At 64.6% G+C, this 11864-nt stretch overlaps 1 protein-coding gene across 1 annotated transcript; it reads left to right on the top strand.

Moving 5' to 3' along the window:
* Nucleotides 1–1663: 1663 nt before the first annotated feature.
* On the top strand, nt 1664–9848 carry DENND6B (DENN domain containing 6B). Its single transcript, XM_077757835.1, has 21 exons — nt 1664–1681; nt 2738–2800; nt 4406–4444; nt 4519–4561; nt 5072–5184; nt 5516–5596; nt 6180–6285; nt 6405–6484; nt 6571–6633; nt 6829–6884; nt 7370–7492; nt 7583–7678; nt 7778–7872; nt 8032–8097; nt 8407–8471; nt 8551–8640; nt 8708–8761; nt 9056–9165; nt 9266–9368; nt 9465–9542; nt 9624–9848. The coding sequence occupies exons 1-21, from the start codon at nt 1664–1666 to the stop codon at nt 9744–9746; spliced, it is 1665 nt and encodes a 554-aa protein (XP_077613961.1). The 3' UTR covers nt 9747–9848.
* Nucleotides 9849–11864: the final 2016 nt, after the last annotated feature.

Here is an 11864-nt window from a genome sequence, read left to right as displayed (position 1 = left end):
CCTGGAGCTGGGCCAGGCCCTGGAGGTGAGGGGCGCGGGGGGCCGGGCGGCGGGGCGGGCCCCCCTCTGGCGCCCCTGCCCGACCGCGGCCAGGCCATCGCCCCCAGGCGGCCTGAGCGCTGTCCCCGCGAGAGGTACCGTCGGGCCCACCCTCCAGGTGGCCCCTTCCTCCTCCGAAGCCCTGCCCTGCCCCTCCTGGAAGGTGCCCTCCCCACCANTCTCCACGACCTCCCAGTGCGGTGAAGGAGAGAGGGGCCCTGCACTTGGCGAAACCAAGGGTCTTTTCCACAAAAATCTGTCCCGTCTTCCCCATTCTGTCACCAGCACTGACACCTTCCCTCCTCAGTTGTTGCAGCCGGAATGCCAGAGGTCAAAAGGAATTTGAGATCAGTTGCCTCTGTTGCTGTCACTCTCTCCTTTTTTTTTTAATGGTTTATTTATTTCTGAGAGAGAGAGAGGCAGCGTGAGCAGGGGAGGGTCAGAGAGAGAGGGAGACACAGAATCTGAAACAGGCTCCAGGCTTGAGCTGGCAGTCAGCACAGAGCCCGAGGTGAACCCATGAACCGTGAGGTCATGACCTGAGTCGAAGTCTGACGCTTAACCGACTGAGCCACCCAGTCGCCCCCCCAACTGTCACCCCTCCTAACTGTCCCTCAAAGTCCAGCCTTTGTGGCTTCTCCTGCTTGAAAACCTTCTACACCTCCTTGTTCGCCAGCCTCCCCCAACTCACTGGGCCTGGGGCGTCCCCACTGCCTGCAAGAAGTCATGTCCCCTCCCCCCACCTCGGACAGCTTCTCTTCCTCCACCTATAGATGAAAATGTGGTCGCCTGGGGCGGGGGGGGGGGAACTTCTGCAGGCCTGTCACAATGGTCGTTTCTCCAGCCGTGACACAGACCAGGGAGCTGAGCAGTGCAGGGCCGTCACCAGGTTGTCAGAGAGCCTGACAGGTAGTTGCCAAGATGAGGCTCCGCAGCCATCCTCGGGGAAGCCGGCGAAGGCACGATTTCTCAGGCTTTGCTGAATTCCTAGAGGCTGCGGGAAACAGAAAGGCCCGCCCTTGCTGTGGACTTTCTGGACCCCAGCACCGTGCCCAGGTCTCTGTGGAGACCTCATCCCCACCAGGCAGGCGTTGCTGCAATAGCCCCATCTGACTGAGCGGCCTGAGCACAGAGAGGTGAGGTGATCTGCCCAATGTTACAGAGCCCACACTCATGCTGTTGCCCAAATTGTTCCCCATAAAATCACAAGAGAAGGCATTCTTACGTACATTTTTCTAGAACTTAACCATTCAGAAAGCTAATTCTAAGGAAGTACCATCAAAGGCTCTCTGTGCTTGGGCTTCCGAGCCTTTGGTGAGGCCACACAGCTCTGGCAGGGCTTGTTGGGGACCCAGAGCCCCTCGAAATCATCAAGTGTCTGCAGGAATCAGACCGTGACTATCAGTGCAGCCACATAGTCCTCCTCAGGTCTGCCTCTTGATCAGGGGTCATTTCAGCTGAACCTTCCGGCTTTTGAGGACATCTTAGCTGCCTGAGCACCGCAGGCACCCCGGCCCTGTGCTTGGTGCTGGGATACGGACGGAACAGGCAGAGGGCGCCTTCCAGGAGCCCCGGGCCCGCAGACACCCCATGGACAAGTGCAGCTCAGAGGAAGGCGTAGGGCATGGCGGAATCTTGGAGGGTGAGGAGGAGGCAGCCAGGCGGGGGAGAAGGGGCTGTTTCAGGTAACCCCTCCCTCAAATAAACCAGCAACAACAAAGGCAAGGAGGTGCCCGTTCATTCATCCAGTAACCCGAGCACTGAGCGGCTGCCGCCAGCCAGGCCCTACAGCCCCAGGCTGCTCGTGGGGATGCGGAGTTAAGTGAGAAGACAAGGCCCTGCCTCCCAGGAGTTTCCCTTTCTGTGCTAGAGACATAGGCAGTACGTGCACGGGACCCCCGCGGACACAGGGTATGGGGAGGGGGTTCCAGGCAGATCAGTGCACTGAAGCCTGTGGGGAGGGGGAGTCTGNCATGCAGGTCAGCCGAGGGCCTGGCTCTGCCCGGGAAGCCCGACTTCAGCTGGAGGCCCAGGGCCCCTCTCCACTGTGGTGTTCACGTCCTCCCTGGACAGAGCTCCTGCACAGTCTCGGGACCCTTTCTAGTCTGAAAAGTCATCGAGGACCCCAAAAGACACACTTGTCAGTGGTTATTTATTTTTTTAATATTTTTATTTATTTCTAGGAGAGAGAGAGAGACAGTGTGAGCAGGGGAGGGTCAGAGAGAGAGGGAGTCACAGACTGAAACAGGCTCCAGGCCTGAGCTGGCAGTCAGCACAGAGCCCGACGCAGGGCTCGAACCCACGAACCGCGAGACCATGACTCAAGTGAAAGTCGGACGCTCAACCGACTAAGCCACCCAGGCGCCCCAGTCAGTGGTTATTATACCAGAAATTAAAACTGAGAAAATTTTAAAATACTTATTAAGTTATTGTTGAAACACACACACACACACCAGTAAATACTGTATGTGCTGATATAAATATTTTCATGAAAACAGCCATATTTTCCAAAACAAAATTTAGTGAAAAGAGTGGCATCATTGACGCTTCAACAAACCTTTTTAACACCTGATCAGAGAGAAGGCAGCTGGCTTCCCACGTCGTTTCTGCTGCGCACCCATGACAGTCCGTGTTGCAGCCTCTGGAAGCTTCGGTGCACAAGCACGAGGGTGTCCTGGAGCCCCTGGGCCACACTTAGAGACACTTCAGCACACGTGTCTTCCTCGGGGAAGAGTGCGCCCCGGGAGCAGCAGCCGTGCCGGTTGGTCCAGGCAGAGGACAAGGCCCTCGTCCGTGGGCCTGGGGGGGTGGGGCCACAGGCAGCGACTCCCCCTCTCTGCCCTTCCCTGAGGGTCGCTCCGTTTCTTCCCCCATCCGGGCGTGGCTCTGTTCTGCCTTCCCTCTGGTCTCTACTCCCGGGAGAGACTGCCCAGGCCGTTAACGTGGGCTCCTGCCCAGTTTCCCAGTGGGCTCCGTGGCCGCGGTGCGGAGGCCGAGGTGGCCCGCCTCCGTGCTGCAGGACTCCTGATTCGGACGCCTGGCTTCGGCGCGGAGGGCCCGCTGCCCCGGCTGCCGGGCACCTGCCTTTCCTTGGCCTCTTTGCACACATGAGGGCTTGGCCTGAGTGGTCACAGGGCCCCTGCCCCTCTTGGAGGCGTCTCGAGGTTCCTCTGCGGGCCCAGTCCCGTAGACAAAACGCCCTTCCTTCCTCCTCAGCTGACACGCCCTCGCAGTTTCCACACCACCTGCCTGCTCTGTTATCCCTCAAAGACGTGTTTTCGCACAACGTCATAAACACGGTGTCTGCTGAGGACATAGTCCCTGCCAGGCCAGCAGGCCGGGGTGTCTGGGACGTGGTCCCTGTCCTCAGGCCCCTGGGTATGCAGCTGAGGAGACGGAACAGGAGCACAGCAGCAAGCCTGAGCATAAGAGGACAGGAAACTACATCTTTCCAACAGTGCAGACCCCAGACCATGGCACCTTACTCTGGGGGTTCAGGGAACACCCCAGGAGAAGTCTCACTTCAGCTAAAACCCAACTCCTCAGCGTTAGAGTTTGGGGGACAGAGCGAGGGGCCCCAGCACGCAGGCCCTTGGCTCCCGGCCCGCTGTAGACTCGCTGCCCTGCTGCTTCCCGAGAGCACAGGCCAGGGCAGCAGCTCAGCCCGCCATGCAGCAGCTCCCCAGAAGCACCCTTGAGGCCCACTGCAGGCGAGGGCTGTGGGGCTCCCTGCCAGGTTGGTGCCCTACAACGAAGCCCATTCTGGCTACGGGCCTGTGCATGGAGCTGCTGAGCCTGAGAGCCAGGCCTCAGCCCGCGGGACCCAGGGTGTTCTCCTGGGGCTCTGGCTCCAGGTGGGGCACAGGCCGGAAGCTCCTGGACCCCAGAACGGCAGAGGCTGGGGTGAAAGCACTCAGTACTGTGACAGGCAGGGATGCCACTGTCTCGGATGACATCTGCATCAAGACCAGGAGATGAGGCTGACCCGGCCCCGTCTGGGGGAGCAAGTCTGGGGTGCCGCCCAGGACTCAGGCTGGGTAGAGGGGTTCAGGAGGTGGAGAGTAGGGGGGGCAGGGGCCAGCAAGCAGGGCCCAGTGGTCACACTCCAGAGGAAAGAGGGGTCAGACCTTGGAGAGGGTGGAGGCAGGGAGGCCAACCACAGTCTGGGTGAGGGGTGTGAGCAGGGAGTCGGGCGGCTTGCCCAGGTGTGGTAGCCAAGACAAGGGAGGGACAGCGTGGTCCAGGCCGAGAAGGGCCTGGAGGGAGCCCGGGGAAGAGGAGCAGGGGCCAGGGAGGCTCTCCTGCAGACCAGCGTCGCACCTGCTTGCCCGGCTGCTCATGTTACCGGGTGCTTGTGTCCCCGCAGCTGGTGTACCCCAGTGACTTCCGGCTCACGGACAAGGAGGTGGGTCCCGGCCCCCTTGGGAGCAGACGTGGCTCTGAGCTGAGCCGGCCCTCACCGGGTTTCCTGTGTTTCAGAAAAACAGCATCTGCTACCTATCTTTTCCCGACTCCCACTCGGGTAGGCAGCCCCAGGGGGGATGTTGGCTCTGGGCTGGGGGTAACAGGAAGAAGTGGGAGATGGCCAGGGCCCCCGTGGGGCAGAACCGCTGCCTGCCAGTGCCGGTCCCGCTCCCTGCTCCCCGCTGCCTCGGTGGTGCTCCCGTTCCCCTGGGCTTCGTGGAAAGAAGGGTCTCTGGGCAGAGGGGTGGGCAGGGTCTGGTCCCCTTCGCTCCAGCACGGTGGCCACCAGGACCTGGACCCTGGCCTTTGCTCTCGTCCAGGCAGGCCTGTTTTTCTGTCCCAGACAAGCTGCCTGGGCCCCACACCAGGGTGTCCCAGTGTCCCACCCGTGCTGGTCGACAGCGTGGATGCGGTGGGCCTTCCCTGCTGCTTCTGTGCTTCTGTGCGCCGTGTTTATGAGAAACTCCCAGGGGTTTCACACGTGTAGGACACGGGGCTCCGGGCAGGCTGGGCTGCCGTCTCGCTTCCAGCCCTGACGCGGCCTGGGGGGCGCTGCCTCCCTTCCCAGGCTGCCTCGGAGACACTCAGTTCAGCTTCCGCATCCGGCAGAGTGGAGGGCACCGGAGCCCCTGGCACGCGGAGGACTGGCGCTACAACAGCAGGGCTCCCGTGTCCTTGCAAGTGAGTGTGGCCGCCTCTCCCCAGAGGCCAGGGCGGGGCTCCGTGCGGCAGGACGGGCGCTGGCCAGACCCGCACCAGCCAGCCCTCCGCACCGGCAGGCTCCGCCAGAGCTGTGTCATCATCCTGGCCTCTGCTGGGGGCGGCTCGCTCTTCCGGGGACTCCGCGGGGTCCCTGGAGCTTTTCGGTGCGTTGTGTGTGCGGCAAGGCCTAGCCCAGGGAGCGGAGGCCAGCGGAAGCCTTCCTGCCCGCAGCNCCGTGGCCCTGGCAGGGGTAGGGTGGGCGGGAGGGAGCGTGGGCAGTGGGCTCAGCCTGGCTGACTGCTCCTTCCAGAGGGAGCCGGCACACTACTTTGGCTATGTGTACTTCAGGCAGGTGAAGGACAGCTCCGTGAAGAGGGGCTACTTCCAGAAGGTGAGCCACCTGGCTGCTTGGGGGCGGGGTTCTGTCAGGCAGGGCTGGTGGCCATCAGGACAGATGGCCCGAAGGGCTGGGGGTCCTGACCTTGCCGCAGGAGAGCTCGCTGCCCTGGGCCGCGCAGGCCTCCCCACCTGGGCAGCAGGTGAGGGGTGGGGGACGGGTGCCCCTGTACCCAGCACTCCTGGTGGCCTTCTGGGGACTGGGCCCTGCTGCTTGCTCCTTGCTGCCGACTGGGGAGGGGCCCTCGTTACGCTTTCAAAATTAGGACAACTTCCATCTTGAACTCAGGCACCGTAAGCAAAAGCTGCTTGCCTCCTGGGAAGATCTCCCCAGAAATCTTGACCAAGTGCATTTCCCTTTGAAGGCCCGGGGTCTAGCCCCACTCTGCTTCCACCTGAGGTTTCCCTGTCCCGTCAGAGGCAGGCTTTGGGTTTCATCCTTCTAAAGAGCCTGGGGTCCGAGTTGGGCCATTCCTGGGGACAGGTGCCCTGTGGGGTCTGTGGGATGCGCCAGGCCTCAGGGTCCCCGCAGACCCCTGAGCGGCTGGGACCCCCCTCACTGGCCTGCGCCCCTGCAGGCTCTGGTGCTGGTGTCCCGCCTGCCCTTCGTGCGGCTCTTCCAGGCGCTGCTGGGCCTCGTGGCCCCTGAGTACTTCGACAGGCTGGCACCGTGCCTGGAAGCGGGTGAGTGGCTGGCAGGCCCTGCCAGAGTGCCTTCGCCATCCCAGCCTCAGCCCCCAGTGGCTGCAGCGGGCACCTGCTGCTTGGGGCGGGCTCCTGACGCTGGCCGCGTGTCTCTCCAGTGTGCAGCGAGATTGACCAGTGGCCAGCGCCCACGCCCGGGCAGACCCTGAACCTGCCTGTGATGGGAGTCGTCCTCCAGGTGAGGGCTGGCTGGCTGCGCTGGGGAGGCCGCGGGTTCGTGGAGACACCCACTCCCAGCTGGCACCTGTTCCCTTTGTGTCCCAGGTTCGCATCCCATCTAGGGTGGACAAGCCGGAACACAGTCCTCCGAGGCAGTGCAGCCATGAGGTGGGGGCCCAGGGCCCCACACCTGCTCAGGCCTCCCCAACCCCCCTTGTTAGGGGCCCTGTGGGGGTGGGGGTGGGGAGGTGTGCAGGGCAGGGACCACGGCCCCCAGGGCCCTCCTGGGGTGAGGGGTGCTGCTCGGGGCTTTTGGGATGCCGGTCTCGCCCTCAGCCTCACCCCGCCCGCCCTTCCGCTCAGAGTCTGCTGCCCGCCCCAGTGGTCCTTGCCAGTGTCCACGAACTGGACCTGTTCAGGTGAGCCCTGCAGGCTGCTGCCCGCTGCCTGAATACAGGGGGAAGGGGCCCTGAGGTATCAGGCCCTTCCTATCAGGAAGGAGCCCTTGGCCAGCTCTATGAGGGAGAATTACACACAAGAGGAGTCCAGGGTCCCTGTGCCTCCACCTAAAGGAAGTGGGCACAGTGGGCAGGAAGGTTCCAGAAGTCAGGCGCAGGGAGGGGGCAGCTGCCTGAGGCTGCTCCTCTCCAGGCAGGTCTGCGAGGGAGCCAGGCTTTAGAGACGGAGCCGCCCTGCACGAGAGGAGCCCGGCTGCGGGCTTGTGCTGAGAGTGGGGTGCAGGGCTCGGCAGGCCTGCCGGCAGAGTGTGGGGGGCCCTAGACACCGCTCCATCTCCGCCGTCCTCACTGCCTTCCCTCCAGGGCAGTGCCGGGTGTTGGGGGGGGGTGCTCAGGGCTGCAGGCTGCACCCCCGCTCCATCCCCTGACGCCCCCGCCTCGCATAGGTGCTTCCAGCCGGTGCTGACCCACGTGCAGACTCTGTGGGAGCTCATGCTCCTGGGGGAGCCCCTGCTGGTGCTGGCACCCTCGCCCGCCGTGGCCTCCGACATGGTGCTGGCCTTGATCAGGTAGGCCGGGTGGCACAGGGAGGGGCGCGCGGGCACGCGGCCGGCCCTGCCGTGCTTACTGTCCCTGCGGGCCCCCCCCCCCGCCCCCAGCTGCCTGCAGCCGCTCAGGTTCTGCTGTGACTACCGCCCCTACTTCACCATCCACGACAGCGAGTTCAAGGAGTTCACCACGCGCACGCAGGCCCCGTGAGTGCCCTGTCCGTGCCCTGTCCCCTGCCTCCCTGTGCTCCACCTCCCTGGGCCTGCCTCTGCCTCTTCTCTCTCTCTCTTCTCTCCTGCCTCTAGACCAAACGTGGTCCTGGGAGTCACAAACCCTTTCTTTATCAAAACACTCCAGCACTGGCCCCACATCCTCCGTGTTGGGGAGCCCAAGATGTCAGGTGAGGCTGGCCTGTCCTCTGCCCAGGGGACCTGGGGAGGTTCGGTGAGGGGCTCAGAGGCCCACCCAGAAAGGAGCCTCCAGGGCCCTGAGGCTGTGGGCGGCAGAGCTGAGGCCCCGAGGCCCTGAGGCCCAGCCACTGGCTGTGTTTGTTTCCTAGGGGATCTTCCTAAGCAGGTCAAGCTGAAAAAGCCCTCTAGGCTGAAGACCCTTGACACCAAGCCAGGTGTGTGCCCTTGGCTGGAGCCTGCCTCTCCTCCAGAACCCAGGCGGTGGGCTCTGAGCTCTCAGGGAGACTGCTCTGCTTCACTGGGTTGGAGACCAGTGTAGATATGCAGGCGCAGTCAAAGGGAACGGAGCCTGTCTGAGGGGGGCCCTTCCGGTGGAGGCCAGCTCTGCCCCCCCGAGGGGGTGGGGCTGGGGGAGCCAGCTCTGCCCCCCCGAGGGGGTGGGGCTGGGGGGGGCAGCTCTGCCCTCGGGAGGGGGGGGGGCTGGGGGGCCCTTGGGGACAGGGCCAGTTCTGCCCTCCTGCCAGGCCTGTACACCGCGTACTCCGCCCACCTCCACCGGGACAAGGCGCTGCTCAAGCGACTGCTCAAGGTACAGGCTGGGGGCGGCTCGGGGCTGGGGAAGTGTGGAGGGCTGCATTGGAGTAGAGCCCACGCCTCCCCCCGCTTAGGGCCTGCAGAAGAAGAGGCCGTGGGACACACAGACAGCACTGCTGAGGCGGCACCTCCTGGAGCTGACGCACAGCTTCGTCATCCCCCTGGTGAGGCCCCGGGCAGGAGCGGGAGGGGCGGAGGCCGTGGCCCCGGGCTCACTCCTGTCCTCCCCAGGAGCACTACATGGCCAGCCTCATGCCCCTGAAGAAGAGCATCATGCCTTGGAAGGTGTGGGTCCAGGTGGCATCTGGGGAGGGCCTGGGAGGGAGGGAAGGGAGGAGGTCATGGGTATGTCCCCCACACATGCCACACATCCCTCAGAGGACGGACAAACGGCCACACACAAGCGGCTGTAGGCCCTCCGCTCTGGGAAGGGCCGTGCTAGGGTCTGTCCCGGGAGGGGTGGGGGCTGGGGGTCCTCACGTGGCTGAGGAGTATGGCAGGGAAGGGTCCTGGCCGGCCGAGGTGCGGGGCCTGTGAGGCTGTGTCCCCCAGCTCCCCCGCTCACCAGGCCCTTCTCAGACTCCTCCCCAGATCCGCCCCTTCCGCCAGGAGGACTTCCTGCGGAGCTTGGAGCATGCAGGGCCGCAGCTCACCTGCATCCTCAAGGGCGACTGGCTGGGCCTCTACAGGTGGGTGGACGGCAGGCGGGGTCCGCAGGCTCCTGCAGTGATTGGTGCAGGCTGCCCTCGCACAGCCAGCCCCACGGCGGCGGCATCTTGCCACCCACAGGCGGTTTTTCAAGTCCCCCCACTTTGATGGCTGGTACCGGCAGCGGCACAAAGAGATGGCCCATAAGCTGGAGGCCTTGCACCTTGAGGCTATCTGTGAGGCGGTAAGGGGGGCTGGAGCTGGGGCAGGAAGTGCCCGGGTGTGCAGCCCCAGGGCAGGGGCAGGGTCCTGGTGACAGACGGCTCCCTCCTGTCCCCAGCAGAACATTGAGACCTGGATGAAGGACAAGTCTGAGGTGGAGGTCGTGGACCTGGTTCTGAAACTTCGGGAGAAGCTGGTGAGCTGCCTCCTGAGCCTGTCCAGCCTCCGCTGGCCGGACGTGGAGGTCACCCGCCCCTGACCACTGCTGTCCCTGCAGGCGCAGGCGCAAGGCCACCAGCTCCCGGTGAAGGAGGCGACGCTTCAGCGGGCACAGCTGTACATCGAGACAGCCATCGGCTCTTTGCCCAAAGACCTGCAGGCTGTCCTCTGCCCGCCCTAGGGTAGAGTCAAGGGGCAAGGTCCGGGGATCTGGTCTGGCCAAGCTTCCTGGTGCTCAGTGAGAGGTGGTCCCGACCAAGCTGACGCTCCCTGCGGCTGCTCCCCAGCCNGTTGCTCCAGCAGTAAAGGTGGCATTTGGAACCACAGCCTGGCCCCTGACTGTTGGCGGATCTTGCGCTGGCGGGAGCCTCGCCTCCCCCTGGGTCCCACCTGCCCTCTGCAGGGCCCGAGGGCTGGGAGGCGGAGCTGGCTGGGAGCCCTCACTGCTCTGGGCATGTGGCCACCCGTCCCCTGTGGTGCCCACCTGCCCAAGCCCTGCAGGCCCTGTCCTCCAGCCCCACCAGGCTGCCCGGCCAGGGACGGAAGGAGGCAGCTGCCAGGCAGACCCCTCTTCTCACGCAGCCACTCACCCGTCCTGTGGGGGAGGGGTGACCTCGCTGTGGTCATTGGCTTGGGGTGGGCAAAGGCCCGTTTGCAGGGGTGGAGCTCTGCCTTGTAGTTTGCTGGGAGGCTGGGAGGGTCTGGGGCACTGTCTTGGGTACCACTCTTAGAACACGCGACCGGGCACCCCCTCTGTTTGCTCTGCCCAGTGCTGCTTCCTGGCTGACAGGCCCTCGAGCTGCCTTCCCTGTGCCCAGCCCCCCCCCCGCCCCCCAGTGCAGCCTGGGGCTCCTGGACTCCAGCCTTACCAGGTGTGCTTGGCCAGAGCCCTCCACGGCTGCTGCGGCCTCGGGCACCAGGCTCCTTGGCGAGGGGCTAAAGGGCCTCAGAGGTGTGACACGGTGGAGTGCCGGGCCCGGCGGTGCCCAGCACTGGCCGGTACCCATGCTGCCTTGGCCTAGCACGGGTGACAGCACTGTCAGCCAGCGGGGGGGTGGGCATGAGGTGTGGGCCGAGCGCCCCGGGCCTGCAGGTAAGTCTCTCGAGCTCCCGGCCTCAGCCGAGAGGTGAGGAGGTGTGGGTGCCTGACTGGGCTCGGCCCCCTCTCTGAGCTGGGTCCCGGCAGAGTGGGGGGGCACCGGCTCCGGGGCTGCTTCCCCTTCTGGGTGCCTGTAGGTGGAGTACTCACTGACCACGGCACTCCTTCTGTGCTGGGCTTGGCACCGGATGACCGTGGCCACTGGTCTCAGACATGCTGGTGTCCACTTGCGCAGCCCTGACTCGCCTAGGACAGCGCGTCACTGCCGCCGTTCTGCAGGCAGCTGAGCCCAGTCAGGTGCAGGGTCGAACACGGCTGTGAATGAAGTGGATCAGAATAGAGCTGGGCAGAGGCAAGGTCCACTTCTGCAGCAGGACCAGGCTGGAGCTCTGGGGGTCAGAGGCCCTACACTGGCCCCAAGTGCCACTCTGGCCAGCCCGCCCTGGCTGTCGGCACGGAGGGGAAGCCTCCTCATCCGGGATATGGTGTTCAGGGGGGTCTGCAAAGACACCAGCGCCTTCGTGCCTGGCTCTCTAGTGTGCCGGCTAGGGGCAGGGCCGGGCCTGAGCCCCCTGAGGGCCATGGCTTCAAGGTGTGTGGGTGGCTTGGGAAGTTGACCTGGGCCCCTCTCTCAGTTGTGACCGCAAGTGTGAGGGGTGTGTTCCAAACATCACTCTAGCTTGTGCTTGCCATGCTGTGGGCTGGGGAAGCACAGGCTGCAGGGAAGAGGCTGTGAGGGGCCTTCTCAAAGCCTCCAGGGACCTCCCGGATGGCCCAACTAGGTGCCCCCGGTTCCCTGAGCGCCCCCGTGTGGTGGAGGCCCCGTGGCCATCCCTCAGCAGTTCATCCGAAGGACCACGGCGGGCAGGGGCTCCGGGGAGGGACTCCCGGAAAGCTGGGCAGCGCAGCCCAGGGTGGAGAGCCCGAGGCTGAAGCGTGGAGGTGTGAGGCCGCACCTCTCCCGGAACCCGGGGTCCCTCCCCCTCGTAGCCTGGCCTCTGGGCACAGTGTAGCCTTGGTGGGGGGGGTCTGTGGGGCTGGGCATTAAGTACTGCAGTTCCACCCTCTCCCCCAGAAGCTCCCGTGTTCCCTCCCAGGGTCAGTGAGCTCCGGTGTGGCTGNGGTGTTGGTTTGTCCCTGAGGGCTCTCGAGGTTGGAGGGGCTGTGCGTGGTGGCCGTGGGGACGCCAGCCAGCCGCAC

Source organism: Crocuta crocuta, unplaced genomic scaffold (genome assembly GCF_008692635.1).
Source record: "Crocuta crocuta isolate KB4526 unplaced genomic scaffold, BGI_CrCroc_1.0 scaffold143, whole genome shotgun sequence".
In the NCBI taxonomy this organism is placed as follows: Eukaryota; Metazoa; Chordata; class Mammalia; order Carnivora; family Hyaenidae; genus Crocuta; species Crocuta crocuta.
This window is presented reverse-complemented; position numbering and strand designations above follow the sequence as displayed.

Coding starts and splice junctions, on each gene's coding strand:
- DENND6B (XM_077757835.1), top strand. Junction 8,098..8,406: donor GACCCTTGACACCAAGCCAG/GTGTGTGCCCTT, acceptor CCCTCCTGCCAG/GCCTGTACACCGCGTACTCC. Junction 8,762..9,055: donor AGAGCATCATGCCTTGGAAG/GTGTGGGTCCAG, acceptor GGCCCTTCTCAG/ACTCCTCCCCAGATCCGCCC.